Here is a 20,927-nt window from a genome sequence, read left to right on the forward strand (position 1 = left end):
TCCTTTGTTACGGAACACACAGGTCATGCATACCTTCCGCCGACTTTCTTCGCCCGTTCGACAGATTAATCGTTCCAATTGCGGCGATGGTTACTTGCTCGCCCCCTCCCCCCATCAGGAAAAAAAGGTCATAAAAGAAGCCGACCACTAAGGACAAAACGGAAATTGAGAAGGCGCCAATGATGGCTATTTTGTTCGTCACCACACTGGAGGAAAGGCAAACCGAACGTCCTCCGACGATAATGATGGTAACAAAATGATAATAAAAAGATAGCTGTCAAAGTTCCTCGAAGTAATGCCAGTGTCGGTTGAGCTGACGGTCAAAAGTAACCGTTTTTTTCTCGTTTCGGGTTGATTGCCACTGTGACCCGGGTTCACGACCGGGGAGGGGAAGTGCCATCAAAGCCGTTCTGAATAGTCCTCCGAAACATCTTAGGCCAGCGAGAAAAAGTCATAAACTGCGAAAATTTAATTGAACCTTACGGACCATTGTTTCGGCAGAGGAAACGGAGCCCATAATATCAATGCGGTAAATATGTTTTGCGTGAAATCGCTCGTGTCGATAACCGCGCGCAAAACTGCGGCGTCGGTTCGTAAAGGGATTCAGTGCCACTCAATTGGCCCCCGGAGCGACACGGAGAGGAGAGCACACCATGCAAATTACTGTCTATCGCATGGGGATCGACTTCTCGACTAGGCTTACATTGGGCCGGAAAGGAATCGCAAATTGATCGCTTCGCTGACAGCGGCATTCCCCGAGTGAAAAACCCACCCGACCGTTCGCTGATGGATTGTAAAGTTTGATTAATTGCACCCGTCTATTCTGGCCGAAGGATTCGGCGGAGCGCAAGTAATGCCTTTAATGGGCGGGCCATCAACCGGCACGCGGCGGTTTTCCGCTGGGTTTGCTCTAATGGACAATTTAAAACATCTTAAACGGCCCCGGGATTTGTGCCGCGGATGGTCCTGCAAAGAACTGCGGTTAGGACGCTCTATGCGGAAGCAATTTACCACCTCCGCTGGAAGGCTTTGGCAAATGTGAAAAGTTGCCGATTGTTTATATTAGAAGAGCTTGGTCGAGGGGGTGGAAATTATACCTTTGCTGTAGCTATTATATTATGTATTGTCTTTTTTATTTTCAACGTTAATGATTGGTTCTTCCAAAATTGGTAAAATATTTATGGGGGTTATGCTTGAAAAATGCAGCTAGATGCAATAAAATAATTTTAGGTAACTTTTATGTAAAATAATCTATAACTTTGTAGCTGATGAAGATAGTAAGTTTAGCTAATGAAGATAGTAGTTTTAGTCATTACCAAAACGTGTCAACTTACGTGAGAGTACCCATAGTAATTGTTTGCCAGGTTCGTCGCCACAACGTTATGTTTACGAGAAAACTCAAGTCTTTGAAAAAATATTGGTGGCGGGGGGCACAAGAATTCACAGAAATAGCTAAAACCTATAATCTTTCATTTATTCCTAGTTTGATCTTTAGGGCCACTCCTGTGTTGACCAGTGTTATTAATGAAATTTCACTTTTTGCCGAGAGTGCACTGTCGGGCAATTAAGGCTTTTATTAGATTTTTTACCCAACTATTTCAATAATACGTAATTTCTGATCCATTCTATCAATAAAATACGATTTATTATTATTATGATTTTAACACAAACAAATTGAAATATATATAACACTATTTGCCCTATCTAGAAAAATGAGCAGTAAAAATTTAAAAAAAAATTATACTACAGAGCCTAGTTGAAATTTTAGTCCGAAACAGAATAACCACGCTGTTAACATGTTACATGTTAACAATCATTCTCAAATCGAGAAGTTAAACAACTTTGTGTTTTATTAAAAAAAAACGCACACGCTTGTGCGCGGGCCCAACTGCATTTTACTGTGTCTAATCAGCCGGCTGAACAGGGAATAAACGGAAATAGCTAAAAAAAAGGCGAATATACAATAAACGTATGATCGCATTACTTATCAATGTGAATCCTGATCCAACGAACCCTTTCTTACTAACAACAATCTCATTCCTGTGATCTTTGTGGAGATGGAGAGGTTACCAAGGTATGCAAACAGCATAGGTCACACTAACATCCCTTCCCACTTCCAACCTGATTGAAAGGACGTGGATGCTTCGTTTAAAAATTTATATTTTTATATTTTTTTTTGGATACCTAGGTTTTTTAACACGAAGGATACGTTCTAAGTTGTATAGAATCGGGCGAAAAAAAATTAAATTGAGTTGAAAAAATTTCGTAGAAAACCGTCCCAAAACGATTGACTTTGACTGAATATGATAGTGGTCATTCTAAAGGCCAAAACACAATGTTCTAAATTTTCAGTATTTACACTAAAACTGTGATTTTTTTAAAAACTGATACATAATTACCTGAGTCCAAAAACGGAAAACGTGATTGAAATTAGGTCGATATTTTGTACCGTTTTTGAGTTAAAAAAAATCACAGGAAGGTTGTATGCAAAGCCACGATCGCAAGGTTGAAGTAGAATACTTTTACAAGAAAGATAACCCGGTTGCTTGCGTGTCAGTCATTTTTTCTAGTAAATAAACGTTGACCGTTCATTGGCAGTATTGTAATTTCACCTTGTTTGATATTTTGAATCTATTTTATTGAATATTTTTAAAATTTTGCGCAAATGAAAAGTTGAAGTGCTGCCGAATTGTAATATGCACATGCGATGCGATTCGCCTTACCGTGGTGAAATGTACACTGCCTATAATCGCATACCAGTCCCATATGGATTTTCATCGTTTTTGAGTTAAATATCAGATTCCATCTATTTTTTGGTTTACTCTCGATTAAGGAAACAAAAAAGTATGTTTTATTTGAAAAAAGTCAGAAAAAAATGTGAGGTCAAATTGTCCCATCTTAAAAATAATCGCATATCAGTCCCACCAAATGTTTTTTTCTGAGTATGGCCATATTCTTTCTTCAATCCATATAACATATACTTGGTGCTGTTTTTTGAGCTTTTAACTGTTTGAAACATCATAAAATAATAAATGAATCCAAGGTTGTTTCAATTCAATTCCACACAAAAGTTAATTTTAAATAGACACTGAAACTGCAACATTTTCTGAAGTTCGTCCCCAAAAGGTTATTGGGTTCGTCAATCAGAGGGATAATAGCCACGAGCAATGCTTCTTTCTGTGGAGTGTTAATTTTCTGTGGATGATCTGCTCATTTCAAATGATCATACAAGCTGAAATTGGCAGAGCTCAGAAAAAAATCGTTTTTCGTTGCTTAGCCAAAAACAGCTTGTACCGATTTTTATCGCCGTCGTCTACCGTCGAGTCACTGTTGTACTAAAATTGGATAATGCAAATGCACGGGCCAATGCGGAATAATTTCTTTCAGCACGTATTGCGAAACACTGAAGACGTGAGAAAGGAAATTATCCAGCAGCATATCCAAGACTACAACCTTATATTGTACTATTTCAACGACGACCTTAAAGTCGGGGTAAGTGATGGGTGGACGTCTCCGTCATTTTTCATGCAGCATAGAAGCTGTCTGCGGTCATAAACGTGTGCCCATATTCAAAATAATTGAGAAAAATATGACTACACAGAGCGGTTGAAAGTGAGACTGGTATGCGATTATTTTGCTACTCGATGGCCTGAATAATCGCATATCATTGTAATTTTCACGAAAAAGGCAATTGTTTAATGAAGAAGTTATGATAAAGGTCTATGTCATTACATTATGCCGAAAAAATAAGAATAACCCACCCCAAACGGGTGAAATACCCAAAATAAGAAAAATATCTTCAAGCGCTGTTTTCTCAACTAGTTGATTTTCAAGGTGGGACTGATATGCGATTATAGGCAGTACAGCTCTTCTTAAGGCGAAGTAGAGCTATACATTTCAACACATTTCGTCTTGCCGAATCGCATCGCGCCGTCATTTGCGTTCTGCTTAACCATAGCCAAACACTTAGCGACGCAAACACGTAATAATAGCCAGAGCATGCATGTAGATGACGATAATCAACTTTGGATTATAGCGCAAAACGAGAAAATATTAACTCTTCAAATATTCATTTGTGTTCTTCAAATTTCAGTTGTTCTCTGATATCTGATGTCTGTTTATTATCTGATGAAGGCACTTATATAGGCCAAATAATGCATTCCCAATTTACTAGGTCCATAACTCTGTCGACCGTGCTTGGGAAAGCAATCATATAACGACCAATCAGAGGTCGAATTTTTCGTTTTGACAAGGCTTGACTATTTTCAATAGTACAATAGTGTGAATAATAAAATTACAATTATCTTCTTTTGGGAAGAATCTTAGAAGATTTTCCAATCTATTGCTGCAAAAACGAAGGAAATCCATCGAAAACTAACCGATTTATTAGCATTTGAAATTAAACATATTTTTCACTTTTTTCGGTTTTAGATTTTCATTTCACATCCCTATGTAGCCGAACTTCCTGAGAGAAGTATTCTACTTCAAAAAGTAACCCGCGTAAAAAGACCTGATTGTATAAGTATTAGTATTGCAAGAGCGATAGAAAAAAGAGTTTAAAGACCATTCGTATTTAACTTGTGTGCATCCGCTACTATACTAGCAACTGAATTTAGGAACAATATATAGGACGTTCTTAGATCATTACAAAGTACATTCTATACTGCTTTTCAAATCGATTATCGTAACAATAAAAGTTCAGTTCTTTCGATTTAATTCAAGCTATGGTATTAAAAACCTGCAAGAAATCCCATAAACCAATGATGAAACAATTCCCACCATCGAAGGGTCAGGATCAGGAATCACATTTCCTAATCGAATGATCAAAACGAATGCTGACGGGGGAAACAAAAATTCACTCTTCAAAACTGTCCGCCTAATTCGGTGCGAGTTGTCCCTTTCCTTTGTTTGCCTGTGCTTCACACCAGCCAGTAATCAAATAAACGAAAATAAAAACGAACTTCCCAAAAACCGACACCAGGGAAGCATTTCATTCCAATTCACTGTGTCCTGGTCCTATACGTGCCCCGGATGGTGGGAATTTTGCTAGCAAATAAAACGTCTTGAATGACGACGAGTGATATCGTCTTTCGATTTTATTACCTCCAGAAGCCTACGGGCAAAGAACAACAACAACAACAACGTGTTCAGCCGAAAGAAAAACCGAAGTGGAAGTCCATCGTTTTGACATTCGTTTGCTTCCCACCCCCTCACGCCAAGCGCCGCGTTGATTCCGACACTGATCACTGTAATTGTGTGACTACTACTACTACCAGAACGAAAACGACAAGACAAACAGTCTACTCGTCTGCATTATATTAAATTATTTTGTCATAATGAAACTGAGATGGCCGCTCTGTAACTTCGCATCTGAGTCCAGCACGTGTGGACTGCTACAGATTACTTTGAGGTGGTCCAAAACCTTTGTAAGAAGTAGACACTCATGGTTAAGAAAATAATCTCTAGAGCTCAATTTTTGGATTGATAAATTGACACAGATTTAAAAAAAAAATAACGAATCCTGTTTCATTTGTGGAATCGCATCTGATATCATTTTAAACACGATTTTATCTTTCTTCTTTTTTCTCCCTCTCCACAATAGATTCCATCGAGAACAAGGTGCTGGAAACGGAGGGCAAACGGTACACGGTGACGTCCCAGCTGCGGATAAAGCCCGGTTCGGACGATGACTACATGGAGTATACCTGCCAGGCCAAGCACAAGGCCCTCAGCCCGGACAAACCGATGCAGGCAACGGTGCAGCTCTCCGTGCTGTGTAAGTAGATTTCTATCGTAGTTCGCTTATCATGCATACATCCACAGTCCCGGCGACAGTGTTTCCGATTCGGGTGGGCACAAAACATGGATTGTAAGAAAAGGACGGCGAGGGAAGCCGCCAGGTTGCTTCCTATAATAAGTCGTTATTGGCTTCAGGTTCCACGGTTCCACGACTAATAGTGCCGAGTCACGGACTTTTTCCGCATTCTTTGAAACTTTTACACAGTAATTAAAATTAAAGGATGTAATTGTAAGCAGGACGACAGCCGGTGGGAAAATGGCACAGAGTTTTTCTGTTTTATTTTCTCTCGTTTGTATAAGGTTTGCAGGTGATTCAGAAGGTGGGGACAAACAGGAACTGTAATTCTGTTGGACTGACATTGCATTACTATCCGGAACCGGATTGAGCAACGCTGCTGGTTACAAGGGCGGAGATAATCATTATCGTAATTTGATTACAATTAGGGATGTTCTTCATGGAATGACTTTTTTCGAGTTCCGATTTAATATTTGCTTCCACAATAGAAATAGAAAAATGGAATCACGAATACAATAACCTCTATACGATTCAAAATCAATATGTCTGTTTCTGACAACCGGCCACAAATGGCAGTAATAAAAAGTTCTCGGAGTTTACTCAGCCTCCCAGTTACACACATCAACCGCAACCTCGACCTCGCGCTCGGAAAACCAGAACCCTTTTCCACTTCGCATTAACCTATCCTCACGATCTTCCCACTAATGCAACCCGTCACGAGCAGTTTGCTGTTTGCTTGCACTTTCGACGCTAGCCCAAGGACGACGAGTAGAAGCGCCCAAGAGAAAAAACCGACAAATGCAACGCATAACTCCACACAGCCGATCCGAGAAAACCTACATCTACGTACACAATCAACGAAATCCGTCAAGATTTCCACCCCGCACGGTGTAGATGACAGCCAACTAAACGAGGGGGTGAGGAGGAAATCCTGCACAAATAAGAAAACCGATTGAGTAGCTCTTAGTGGTTTTCAATAGTGTCAAGTTGTGTCGACTTTGACCGTCCCGGGGAAGAACGTGACCGAAGCCATTGGGAAGGAAAATCGCAACCGAACGGTGGGGCTTACAAGCCGAACAAATCCAGCAACCCGGATCGGTAACCCGATGGCGAGCCGTACTATTAGCGCGATAGACAAGCGCGATTTAATGGCTATTTGAGGGTTGCAAAACAGTACCGTAAATGAGATAAGTTTGTACGTGAAAGTTCGACGGGGGTAGATTCGTGATCGGGAGTACTGGCTTCGTCTCCGTCCCGCCACCACTCTCACCATCGCCGGTCGATGTTTGATGTGGTTGGTGAACGTAAAATCCTGTGCAAGAGGAACGTTTTCCTTTGACGTCGATTTCTTCACGTTGGAAGCCAGTCGTGGTCGTTGTGGTGGCAATAAATGTTCCATGATCCAAAATCCATGGCCAACAAGCACTAAACAGGCTATTGGGAGCAAACGTGATTTGCATCCTGGGGTTTTTCCCCGCTCCCGGATGTCCGAGGCACGATAATCCAATTTATGGCTTTCTGCAGATAATCTGGAGTCCGTTTTGGGTTAAATGTTTCGTTTTTCAATTCGAGAGCGCTGGGTCGTGATTTGAATCCCGACAAGGAGGCAACAAAGTGCTGAAATGGCAATTTAATGCTTTGAAACATAAGGCAACGAATGACCGCAGCTCTTATCAAATCATAACAGCCAATCGAATCACTAAGAGATGCGCCTTTGTTTGCAGCCTTTCCGAATACGCAGAATAAACACTGCAGTTAAATCGTTTTATACCCTTCGCTAGGCCATTGGAGCTCAGGCAGTGCATAACTTCAATAAACAGCAAACATCTGGAAGCTTGCCAAAGAGTTTAGGAAAATTATACCATCCGAAAGTGCGCCATGATCTCGTTCCATTCGTTGCTTGTTCTGTAGTCTATGGGCCGTAAGGCAGCGAAACCAATGTGACAGTACACTTATCATCAGACATGGCGTCGTAAAAAGGCTCTCCGAGAGCAGCGGCAACGCTGGAACAAAAACCATGACAAGGTTGGTTTTTGTGCGAAAAGTTGAGAGCATAAATTTTATAACAATGCGATAAGAAATTAATTTCAAAATCACACTCCCTTGCGCCGAATAGAAGCAGCGCAATTGGGCGGGAACACGAATAGGTTCGCCGTACGGATGGCGGCGGCAGTCTCTATTTTATTAACTTCCAGGCACGCCGCAGGGCGCAAAGGAATTTTCCCCTCCCTCCACTCTGTCCGACCAATCACCCCACCATCGCTTTTCGGAATTTCACAACAAAAGAGCTCCAATTTGACACCTTCAAACAATTTCGCCTGCGAACGCCGAGCCATCATCTCCACTGTCACCGCATTCTCCGTCATAATTCTCTTTTGACAAATTTTAATTAAAATTGATTTATCGATTCCATTGTAGACCCACCGGGAGCGCCGTACATCGAAGGTTACACCCAGGGCGAGACGCTCAGGCGGGGCCAGAGCGTGGAGCTGATCTGCCGCAGCCGCGGGGGCAATCCGCCGGCGCAGTTAATCTGGTACAAGAACGGCGTCCAGGTTCGGATGGCGTACCGCACCTCGGAGCGCCTCTCGGAGAACATCTACTCCTTCATAGCGGAAGCCGGCGACAACAAGGCCCGGCTGCGGTGCGAAGCGAACAACATCATGGCCAACGCCCCGCTCAAGACGGAGGTGACGCTCAGCGTGCTGTGTAAGTATATTTTATTGGTGTTTTCGACAATCGAAGGCTTGATGATAGATGACGGTCCAAGGATTAGCGAGTGTTGTTGGTGGTCTAAAGTTTTCAGTAGCGCTGAAAACTGGGAGCTTTAACGTTTCATCAGTGATTTTGCTGGTAAACTAAATTGATAATTTATATACTTTTTTGGTTAACAAAGTCAAAATAAATGTCAAATGTCAAAATAAAAATTTGGGAAAAAAATTAGAGTTCAGGGCAAGATGTTTATGAAAGCTTCTATTTTCTCGCTCTACTGCAAAATAAAAAAAAAATACGATGCTAGCAAAATTAAATTTTCTTATCCAGTTACTTCAGACACACCCAGTTATTCATTTAACAAAGCACGTAAGTAGCGCTGTATTTACTTTTACTGCAATCGGTGTATTGCGAATAAAAATTTAAAACACCATAGCCGTGATATAAAATTAACATGGAAATGGTTCACGACTAATTAATACACATTTAATTTGTTAGCATTTGTAAATCATGGCTGGGATACAGCATTTAAAATACTTAAAATCAAATGAAACAATAAAATGAATCTGCATTCTCTGTTTGGTATAATGTAAAGAAAATTATCAACAATACTGGTGTACAAAGATTCGGACATAGAGCTCAATCTGGAGAAAATTTAAAGATTATAGCTTTTTACAATTTTTGTTAATTTTGGTGCCCCTAGTCAGCTCGAAAGTGTGTCAAAAAGCTGCGGGAACTTGCTCGCTGAGTTCGTCATTTCTCCATTCGCTTACAGGCAAATATTATTTAAGTCTCTGGAGACTTTACGCACTTCCGAGCTGGCTGAGAGCACCAACATTAACTGGAACGGTTAAAAGCTATAATTTCTCATTTATTTTCAGTTTGAGCTCTAGGGCAAACTTGTGTTAACAAAAGTGTAAAAACTGCCCTGGAGCTCAAACTGAAAAAAAAGAAATATTATAGCTCTTTAGCCGTTCCTGTGATTTTTGATGCTTTAGCCGCCTCGGAAGTGCGTTTGGTCTTCAGAGACTTAATTGAAGTTTTCCCGTAAATAAACGTAGATGCAACGAACTCGGCGAATAATTACTCTGCGGCCTTTTGACAAACTTCCGAGCTTGCTATGGGCATAAAAAGAAATATAATCATTTATAATTCCCCAGTTTGAACTCTAGACCAATTTTTCGCATTTGTCGACCAGTGCAATGCTTATTGATTATCTGAGTGTATCAAAATAACTGGAAAACTTCTCCACTCCAACCAATCAAAAATCTATAACTGAACTCAGCAGGAGAACGACTGTGACATAGAGTTCCTAATATATCGTTATAAGTTATCGATGATATTGCAAGTTATATTCACTATCTTGACATTTTTATCTTTCATTGCAACCTATAGGAGCAATCCACAAAAATTTCGTATTTCCAAAAAAAAAGTTATACTCAAAAAAATTTTTATAAGAAAAATGTTAAGAAATGGTAAAAATAACTACAGGTCGGACTCGATTACCCGGAGTGTCGAAAAATTTTTCACTCCGGATAATCTAATCATAATTTTTTTCTACAAATTTGCCTTTAACGAACGTAAAATGATGATTTTCATTCGTTATGTTACTTGTATGATGCAGTGGCGTAACCAGAAACCTTTTCTGTGGTAAAGGGTATATTTCCGATAAGCAAAAAAAAAATTAGACTTTGATTGATTGAGTAAAGTGATAACTCGAACATGTTCAAAACATGCCAGCAATGACAGAAATGGTAACAAGTGTGCTGAAAGGGATAGTAACGGTAAAATTTCAAAATAAATATAGAAAAAACAGCACAATAAATTCTTCCGAACAATCAAGCCTAATATTCCGGATAAGCGAGTCTCCGGATGTATCTGAAAAGCCATGTTTTTAAATCAATTTTTCTATGAAAACTACAAAAAATTAGCTTCATAACTGTGCGATCGTATAAATAAAATAAACAAACAAAAAAGGTAAATTTTTGAATTTTAATTTGATTTTTTTTTTCTACAAAATTGACTTAACCTGAAGAAATAAAAGATAATAAAAAAAAACCAAACCGTTGACATTCGGCGCTGAAGATAATGTATGTATTTCAAACTGAAGTCTCGCAAGTAAAAATAAATAAGAAACTTAAAAAAAATCGCCGTAGAATGAAAATATTTTTCATTCGTTGTTTTTTTCAAACGGCAAATTCAAATATGTTTGTAATTTATGCCCGCGAGATCAAATTGAAAATCTTTATTATACAATATTCAATTATTTTAATTATTTTTATATGAATTTTTGACTACTTTAGGATTACTACTGGTTTAGCTTTCTTTTCCTAAAGCCTTTTTTTCAATTATAATTCAGCTGGGTTGAGCTCAAAGCGAGGAATTATATCCATTCATTTTTTACATTTCCTAAATAAAGTGTACACAAAAAGAGTCATGTCAAATTTCAAAAACCGACCATGTACATTTTGTTTGTTGGCCCAAAAAATGACCTATGCTAAATTTCAACTCAATCGGACATGATTTAGGGGTACCTCAAAGCACTCAAAGCTGTGATTTTTCAACCCTCGAAAGTCTACATGAAATTGGGAAAACCTTGAGATCTGGTGTCATCTTAAAAAAAAAAAATTTTTTCGGCCGACAATCGTCTTTCTGGGACTTTGCGTTTTTTGGGCCACAAAGATCCTAATATGGGATATTTTAAAATTGACTTTTAAAACGACTCACTCATTTTTTTACCAGGGGTGTTCAAAAACAATTGAAATGAACATTTTTTCAAATTTTCCGGCAGCCAATGCAATCTTTAACATCAATTGCACAACAAATGTCCTAGTTTCAATATTTTTTTTTAGATGTTGAAGACAGTAGTATTCAAGCATTCAAATTCGGTTTTCCGTATTTTTCTTAAAATTTTAACAAAAACGACCACCCTAATCGAAAATGACTGAACCACCATAACAAAATATCGCATATAATATGCTAGCAGTGTCGTACCATAATATAGGATATGTTATAACATTATTGTGATGAACATTTCATCGATTGCATTCCGGTCCTTATTCTGATATTCACTTCACTCTCCCAGTTTCAAAATTTCTAAGTCCCAGAAATTCGATTTTTACGTAAAAAAATGTTTTGAGGTAACACCAGATCTCGACGTTTCATGCATTTTAACACATTTAGCATCGAAAATAAATTTCGAAATCGACAATTTCATGAACTGTGCATTATTTTCATCGATCAAAAAGTAGAAATTTTGACCGCCTTGAGGCACGTGTTCCCGATGTCCGATCGTGCTAAAATTTTGCGTGGGGACTTTTTTTGCGAAGACGAAAACTTTAAGCCCTACCGCTAAACGACATTTGAAAAATTGATTTTCATTGACATTCTAATGGACACTTGGCGCGGGTGATAATGTATGTAATTCAAACTGAAGTCTTGCAAGTAAAAATAAATAAAAATCTTACAGAACATTAACCAAAGATGAAAAAATTGTAAACAATTTTTTTTAAATTTAATCACGTTTGTTTATAATTTGGGATTATTTGAAAATCGTTGATATCCAATATTCGAAGATTTTAATTATTTTCATATGAATTTTTGACAACTTTATGATTTTTACTGATTTTTACGGATTCTTTATCAATGACATTTTTTTTTTTTTTTTTTTAATTGTAACTCAGCCAGATTACTTAAAAAACCTAATACATACCCTCAACGGACTCTTACTGATTTTGAAATTATTTTTGCCTTTTCTTGTTTTTTTTCTTTTTTGAATGAACCCACTGCGACCTGTAATTTAGACTTTTTGTGGCATTGTTCGAACGTTTCTTGCTGTACGCATTTTTTGTTTTCTTTTCCTTTGTGCAGTATTACCTGCTACGTGTTATAGTGCTTGTATCCACTTGAACTTACTATTCTCTTATCTTCTGTACTTATTTTCTTTATCGCTCCAAGCATGTTACTAAACTGGGGTGGATGAAATTACCGAAGGTTTATATAAAAGTTTTTTAGTCTGGACTGGAGTGAAGTTGTTTGGGGGAGTCTGAGAATAAACCTATTTTTTTTTGCTGAGGACAAGTCCCTTGGATATCGCATAACCTTATTCTACTAAAATTCGAATCTATGACCACCCACTTGTCGAAGCAGACTTTGCAACCTTGCGGCTCCCCAAACTTCCTGATTACATTTTAAACGACTTTTTACTGAATTTACTACTGATTTATTATTGCAAAAGTCATTGGTTAATTCATAGATTATATTTTAAACAGTACGATTTTTTTATATTCAATAATCGTCTTCTTATTCGTGATACGTAGACTGAAATAGGCAATATTTCCGGACTTCGACCTATTTTATTGCAATTCTTCAGGGATTCCAGCGGATTTTAAAATGACAATAAAAGATAACATTTGATAATTTAAAATTCAACGAAAACACTTGCTACAGATCTCTAGTTATACTACTCTACATTATGGTAGTCAAATTATACCTAAATTAAGTACGTTCTGCGTTCTTGGAAATGGAAAAAGACTGATGGCGTTTTGGGAGTAATCATTAAGCCAGAACTGAACAACCTTCAGCTGAGTAGAGCTCAAAGCGAGTAATCATACCTACCGATTGTACACCGAGTATGGTTCTTCCTATGAGACCGCTGAGGCAATGTAAGTAACAACAATTTTTAGATATTGGGTTTTTCGATAAGTAAAAATTAAGCGCAGCGGCCAGTACTGGTTCCGCTGTGTGAAGTAAAAGTGGTTACAGGTAGAGATACCCAAAATAGAGACACAGAAAGTGTGCTTCCTTACGCGTGATTATAATTTGCTGCCTGTACATTACTTCACTGTGGGTTGTTCTCATACTACACCACCCCCTTACAGGGAATGATGTAACGCTGAGGAATTATTCTAAAGAGAAGAATCATCTCAAATGACCTGAAATAACGCAAAAATTTTATTGACCATTTTGTGTCTAAATGAAACTTTGCACCCGTACCTGGTTTAGCAAACTGAGAATTTTTCACAGATGGAGTGACATTTTAGATCCATGATTCATTTTTTAAAAGGGCGTGTGCATTTTTGTATAGGTTTTATTTAAAGCATTGTAGCTCACAAAACCTTTGGTTGTATAAAAAAATTGTTTGAGATTCAAATCGAATAATTTTGTCTGTCCAAAAAAATATACCCCCTTGAAAAAACTTCTTTTTAACAAAAATATGGAAAGTTATCTTTAAAAAAGCTCATTTTGTAAATTTTTTTTTTAATGAAAAAACTATCAAAAGTTACCAAAACAATGCAAGCTGTCTCATCGTGAAAATCAAGGACAAAACTGTTATGAACTTGTAAAAAATAAGGTAATTTTTTTGAGGGACCAAATTACTATCAATAACTTAGCCAAAGAATGTCGCACCGATCAAATAAACCGTTTTGACTATAAAAATATGTGTAATCATTAATACCTTCCGAATATAGCATTTTTGAACAGCGTTTCAAAAATAGGTCGTGTTTCAAAAAATTAAACCAATAGCACAACATGACGTCTATTGCCCATAGAAACATCTATGCAAAATTTCAGCCAAAACAAATTTGGGATTATCTTGGTTGCCAGTTTTTTTTTTTTTTTGTGGAATTGACAGTAGCGATTGTTATTAGTGGCTCTCGATAGTGTTCCTTACGTATCTATTGATATGATTTCGAATGCTCTCGATGGTGTGGTTGTAATGACCTTCGGTTGTTTCATGTGCTCGATAATTTTGTTTCTTTTGCATAAATCGCAGGCCGTAAAGGATAATACGTAAAAAAATGAAATTTGACTACCATATGTACATTAGTTTATGGCGACCGTGACAGAACTGGTGAACCTCCTGCCGAGACGAGCTCAAATCCTGTAATAATACCCAATTTTTTGGCATTTCCTATTTATAGTTCCATTTTGTAGAAGAATTTAATGAATAATGAGTGAGAAACTTATTTTACGTTTCTCATTTTTGCATGTAAACAAACACTTCGTTCGACAAAGTTAAATTGACTTTTCTAGAGTTTTCCATAGAATACCCCTTTTTTCTATGAAAACCATTTTTTAATATAACTTTTTATGGTTGTTTTCTACAATTTTCAATGTTCTACAATGTTGTATTCTATAGCAAAACACACAATTTCACCGAAGAAAGTTTGTTTCTATCACTTATATTTATTGAGTTATCGAAGATTTTTATTAAAATATTCCTTTAACTGACAAATGTCTATATCTGAATTGAATAATGGTTGAATCATATTTTAATACAAGAACGGATTTGTCTGTGGATACTTGTAGTTTCTGTAGATATCCGATAAGTTGATTTCACATTATTTCAATGAAAATCTTCAATAACTGAAGAAATATAAGAGATAAAAATAAACTTTTTTTGATTAAATTGCGTGTTTTATTACAGTTAACAACATTGTAGAACATATAAAAATTATAGAAAACCACTATAAAAAGTTGGATTGACAAAAAAGATGGTTTAGTGGGGTACTCTATAGAAAACTCTAGAAAAGTTCATTTAAAGAGGCAGCTAGAAGTATAGTGTCTTTAATAAAGTTGTTTCTTATAAAATATACCACAACTTTGACGAACAAGATTTTTATGAACCAAAATTAGTAAAATAAAATTTGTTCCTCGCTTGCAGATAAAATAATCACAAAATTATAACTTCTATAAAATGGAGATTAATGATCAATGGAACAACTTTGCTTTTACACATACGCCTCTAAAATCATTTTTTTTGGGTAAAAATAATTTCGATCACGTTTTTGTGGCCTTGGAAACAGAGTTATTTAAAAAAAGTGTTCTATTCTTCACAATCTTAGGATGAAGATTTCATTTAATGCTATTAGTATTTTATTTTGCTGGATCATGTTTAATTTCTGAAAAAGTTAGAAATGTAGAAATGATATTGAATACCTGCAATGTGAAAAATATTTGATCAATTTGATCAGTTTTACTCCGCTAAAACAAACTTGCGAAAATTCAAGATAAAGATATTTCTAGAGCCAAAATGGTATGTTTGATCGGTAAAGCGTCTTCGAAAAAGTTGTAGACAGTAATTGTGTTCTCTGAAAAAAACAACCACCGCAAAACAAGAGAAAATTCTTAAGAAAAAAAAAACACAAAAATATTATTTTAAGTTAAATATATTCAAAAACCCGCTTTTTTAGACTGTATATTTTTCTACGAAAGCTACCATGTTAGCTAAACATTGGTACTCGTTCAAACTTGGTAAAATAAATAAAAAGTTAAAGTATAACGTAAAAAAATTGGCTCTAGAAATAATTTTATTTTTAATTTTTGCAGGTTTGTTTTAGCGGAGCCACCTTCAACATTCAATTTGTACCGTAATGCATCAAATTTCGATCACTTAAGCTTTTTTTTGTTGCAATTAAGTGCTATTTATATAGATTCAAACCTGTTTTGTTTATTAAATTAACGAAAATTCAGAACTCGGCTTTGATTCAAATTCCAAACACTTCAATGTAATCACTAAGAGATAGATAGGCAAACCGTCTCCACACTGACTGTCACTTTTTTCAACACCTGCTGGTTCCCTGGAAGTGTTATTAAAGTGGAGAGCTATACATCACTGGGTAAAGAACATTCCAAGGAACGAAATGGTATATAATAGTCATACTTCTGATTACTCTAGCTATGATAATGTGTTTTTTTTTTTTTTTCAAAAGTGTTCAAAGTTTGAGTCAAAACGATAATTCTGTACAACCCTTTCGAAGTTCTTAAATATTTGCTCATAAACCCACAAATTTCTTGTTTAACTTGAGGACTGATAAACAATTTTTTTCTAATTGTGCCAGGATTTTAATAAGCAGTTCATATTCTATAGTTAGGAGCTTTTGTTTTAAAAATTGCTGGGAGAATCGTAAAGACCGGTTTCTACGATTTTCCCAAAAACATTTAGACGTTTGTGCTCGAATTGTTATGAAATTTACCGTATTCTGTTCTCTAAACAATATTCCCTCGACAGTGAAGAAGCAATTCAAAAATGGATTTTGTTCAAAACGGTCCCAGGAACTATGAATACACAAAAACATTATAAAACGTCGTGGATTCCAACTTAACATAATTCTATTTTGACTGAAACTTCAGAGCGTAAAAGCACCTGCTAGCACAATTTCCCCGAAACTGACAATATAACGAACGCGTTTCCCATCAAAATCCGGACCACATCAATCTCGACAGCCCAATACGAAATTAATCTTCGCACGAACCTGCCCCCCGCTAATAGAGAGCTCGTTTTTCTTTCCACAGTTGCCCCCACGCACGTCACCATTTCCGGCCCGTCGGAAGCCCGCGTCGGCGATCGGGTTCCACTGCAGTGCCAAACCGCACCGTCCAATCCGCCGGCTGAGATCAAGTGGAGCGTCGGTGGTCATCAGGTGAAAAATGCCACATCGCGAACAACCGAAAGCCCGGAAGGTAAGTTTCGACCGGCTGATGCTACTGCTGCCTACCTCATAAGCCGTCGTGAGTAATTAGCTTGGATGCCAATTTTTCCATACAAGTTCGCTGAACAGAAGCTGGGTTGAGGTCCACCGAACCCGTGCGCCACGGACAAACAAAATCAACTCTTGTGGTATTCATTTTCGAAACTGAACGGTCCTGGTACAACCTTTTGCCGTCGTGCGCAGAAAACACGGCCGCAGGGTGACTGCAATCAGTTGGCTAGGATTCGGGTTCCGTAGTTGCCACCGTCCTAAATCGAACGTGAATGGAAGCCTGCCGGTTTTTGGCCGGTGGCTAGCGTAATTTATTTGATTGGATAGCTGTTTCTCATTACTCGTGTATTTCAATTTATGCCGAACGATGATGGATTATTCTGAAAATGCAAGCCGCTCTGCAGAAGGTTCGGTCGAGATTTGAACCACGGTTGCATGCTTCAAATAACCGATTTTTCATCAGTCATGCGCGAGAGGGGTAGTAGATTGGCTAAACCCAAGGCACATGGCGTCAATTTATGAGATTTATGAGATTACGTCCGTTATATTAGCTCTTTGAAGCCATCGCGAATGCTCCTGCTCCTCCCACAATGTGGTTGCGACAACCGCGATCGGTGATGCGATGCCACATCGGACGATTTGACTGAATGCCAGGAATTTCAAATTTGTGTCGGTTAATGTTTAATCAAATAAGCCACAATAAATAAAACCCATCGTGACCGCTCTGGCAGCTTTTCCGTTCCAGCCTCGAAATACATCAGATTAGCTCCCAAGATATGTGCTCGTTTCGCCGTATTTGGCAAACTGTCATCGTAGTGATGGATTCCTGTCAAGCGGCAGCAGTTGAAGTTATGTTGAAGCACTGCGTCACAATTACAAAAGCAAACAGCAGATCGCTCGCTGCCATGAGAAAATACGTCACAGAGCAGCGCGTTACTTGTTTATAGAAGCAAACGCGAACACTACGAGAGGACAGGTCTCCTCCAAACCATATGAGTCCCATTTGCAACAATAGAGTCTGTCAACGTGAAATTTTATCGCACTGCCAGGCTACCAGCCGTATGTGTACGTAGTCTCTCTTGTTCTCTTCGGTTGATTGCAGTATGCGAAACAACAAGCGGATTCAGATTATAATAAAATATTTACTCAAATACATCACCCGGACCGGTATGACAATGAAACGGAACATTTCAGATTCCACGCTAGTGGCGTTTCCACGCACAGCTGCGTGCCACACGAATTGTAACATAGATGGCAGCAGCAGCAATATTATCAAATTACTCGCGATAGCCAACCGCTTCAAATTCGATGATCTAATTTTCTATTTTTAATATTGTGTTTTCGGCCTGAGTATTAGCTTTGTTCGAATTTTCACAAACTTTCGCGCATACTTGGGACCACGGTTGGTGAGCGTATGCTTGTCCAAAATATTGATCTAACCGATTTGAGTTGTTTCATCCATATTTTAAACAAATACAACAACAACTAACATGCTCTGCTTTCACTGTTTACCCTACCTAGGCGGCTGGATCACGACGTCCAACATTACGACCCCGGTGGACACCAGCAAGCGCTCGCTGGTGGTCATCTGCCACGGACTGAACATGCAACTGACGGAGAATGTCGTATCGACCCACACAGTGAACATATTGCGTAAGTTTTGTCCTCTTGTTTCACCTATATTATACAGATGCAACTGCTATATTTCGATCATATTTACGTTCCTATCGAGTCCGTGCACCCACCCAATTCACCCTGCGTCCTTTCCCGAGGTTTTTCCTCCCATACCGTGCAGTACATAGTGAACAAGCCCCCCTGGGTCGCCAATTCGTTACTGACCGACGTCATTCTACGGAACAACGCTCAGATTGGCTGGTCGGTTGTCGCATTCGCATTCGTGATGGTGGTGCACTCTTGTTTCGTCTCGTTTCAACGCAGCAGGATACAGACAAATATGTCGCGATAGGCAGCCCTCGCATTTTCATTGCGATTTGACAATTCGAACGTTAGAATTTCATTCCATTCCCCTTATCGAATATTTTTTTTATTTTAGTTTTAATTAATACAGTTTTGATTACCCAAAACGTTGAAGAATCCATCCTTGCAACTCACGTGAGTTTTTGTTAAAGAGATTTTTTACTTTGATGAAGACATTATCATCATTTTTCCATTCGAAGATTTAACAGAAAACGTAGAACGTGTAGAAATATAATATTCCTAATTGAATTTTTTTTTTGCTCTAACTTTTAAGATAATGTGTTGATAACAAAAGTTTTAAAGCAACACCCTTGAATCAGAATATCAAATTCTGATCTCGTTTTTCAGCACTTATGGATGCTGAAAAACGAGATCAGATTTGACTATAAGACACAACAACTCTTTAAAGGCAACTCCCATAAAACTTCACCACCGTAAAGCCAACATCGTTTCGAGAAAAAACGTCAAACCACTCTTGCTGGTGTTAACTCACTTCGACAGTCGATCGTTTTTGTAAGCTGCACAAATCCTTGTTGGCGTTATTGGTGCCCATTTAAAGCTCCCATTGAATCACCTTTAGCGGATAACTTCCAGCAAACTTTGCCATTATGCTAGCGTCACCGTCACCGAGCAGCAGACTTATAAGCTGATTAAAATTTCTGATTATTATTCGTACTACACCCGACACCGCGCCGTCACAGAGAACGCCTCCATCCTGGTTCGAAAAACCGGATGGAAAACTATCGTAAAAACAGTTACACACACATGCGAACGAGCGGTCGGGCGTTCGCTCCCTGCAGTCGGTCGTTAGTGGCGGCTTCTGTTGTAATTAAATAATTCAATTTTGAGGCACGTTCCACAATGTAATTAAAATCCTTGTCGTTTGCGATTAAAAGCTCCTACTGTTCGAGCAAAGCCGAAATATTAAAATCCCATTCCTGCGGCCCGATTTCCATTTCAGCGGAGCTAATTCCTACCATGAAAGTGCTGGAAAATTGCCTGCAGCAATTGCCGTGCTTGCTGAAAACTACTTCTACCAATGATGAATATGCTAGCTTTCCGCGAAGAGAGAAAATAAGAAACCGCAATGTTTACCGGAGACGTGGTTATTTGAAACAATTGGAACGTTGAATTTCTGTTACGGTTGCAATATTATTTACCTAAGCACTGCCAGCCAAAATTTCTTTCGCCACAAGAAAAATTTCGCACTCCAGGAAGCTTATCAAATGCACACCTTCCGTAGCGTTTGAATCAGAACCGTCACTCCTAATTACCCAATAGACAGTATCGCGTGCGGCAGCATAATTCGAGCTACTAAGTGAAGGTTTTGCGCCTCTTAGATCAATTCCCGATAACCAGTCTTCTGGTAATTCTACTACCCTTAAAAGGCCATAATGACCCATGAGCAGATAAACCTGCCCAGGGCCCAGGGAGGCGGTGCGGGAAATCGACAGTGACGAGATTTAAATTTTTGTCACCTTTCGAAAAATGATTTCCTGATGGTGGCGATAATTTGCGCCAGAATGTTGTAAACCCGTAAACCCATTTCGGAGCAGGGGGGGGGGGGGTTGTGCGGTGAAATGCGGCAATAAAATTTTCACTGCGTCGAAGCGGAACGGAACTGCCACGCCAGAAAGCTTCCTGCCGACGACTACGACGACAATGACAATGACGCCGAGGACGATGACAACGACAAGCTGCAAGGTTCGTGCCGGATAAGCATTTTCGGTGCTGGCTGTGTGAGTGGAAAGCATATTTGAAAATTCACTTCCAAAGTCACAAAAATTGATAGTGCTGATGCAGGGGAAAGTTTTCCCCGTCTGTCACTGACTGGTTGGCTGTATGGAAAGCAAGCACAAATGTTCACCAGAAAGTGGCATAAAATCTAGCCAAGCACCCCTCCCGAAAAAGGCACGCGGGTGTGGGCGGGAAGACAA

General features: G+C 38.5%; 1 protein-coding gene across 4 annotated transcripts in view; it reads left to right on the top strand.

The window, feature by feature from the left end:
* LOC129720695 (nephrin) overlaps positions 1–20,927 on the top strand; it is a 526,130-nt gene that overhangs the window by 441,901 nt on the left and 63,302 nt on the right. For all 4 annotated transcript variants that reach the window (XM_055672270.1, XM_055672267.1, XM_055672269.1 and 1 more), the window contains exons 6-9: positions 5,603–5,776; positions 8,234–8,524; positions 16,826–16,993; positions 18,535–18,666. In XM_055672270.1, coding sequence (XP_055528245.1) covers positions 5,603–5,776; positions 8,234–8,524; positions 16,826–16,993; positions 18,535–18,666 — 765 coding nt within the window. The remainder of the gene's footprint in view (positions 1–5,602; positions 5,777–8,233; positions 8,525–16,825; positions 16,994–18,534; positions 18,667–20,927) is intronic.

Source organism: Wyeomyia smithii, chromosome 2 (genome assembly GCF_029784165.1).
Source record: "Wyeomyia smithii strain HCP4-BCI-WySm-NY-G18 chromosome 2, ASM2978416v1, whole genome shotgun sequence".
Taxonomy (NCBI): domain Eukaryota; kingdom Metazoa; phylum Arthropoda; class Insecta; order Diptera; family Culicidae; genus Wyeomyia; species Wyeomyia smithii.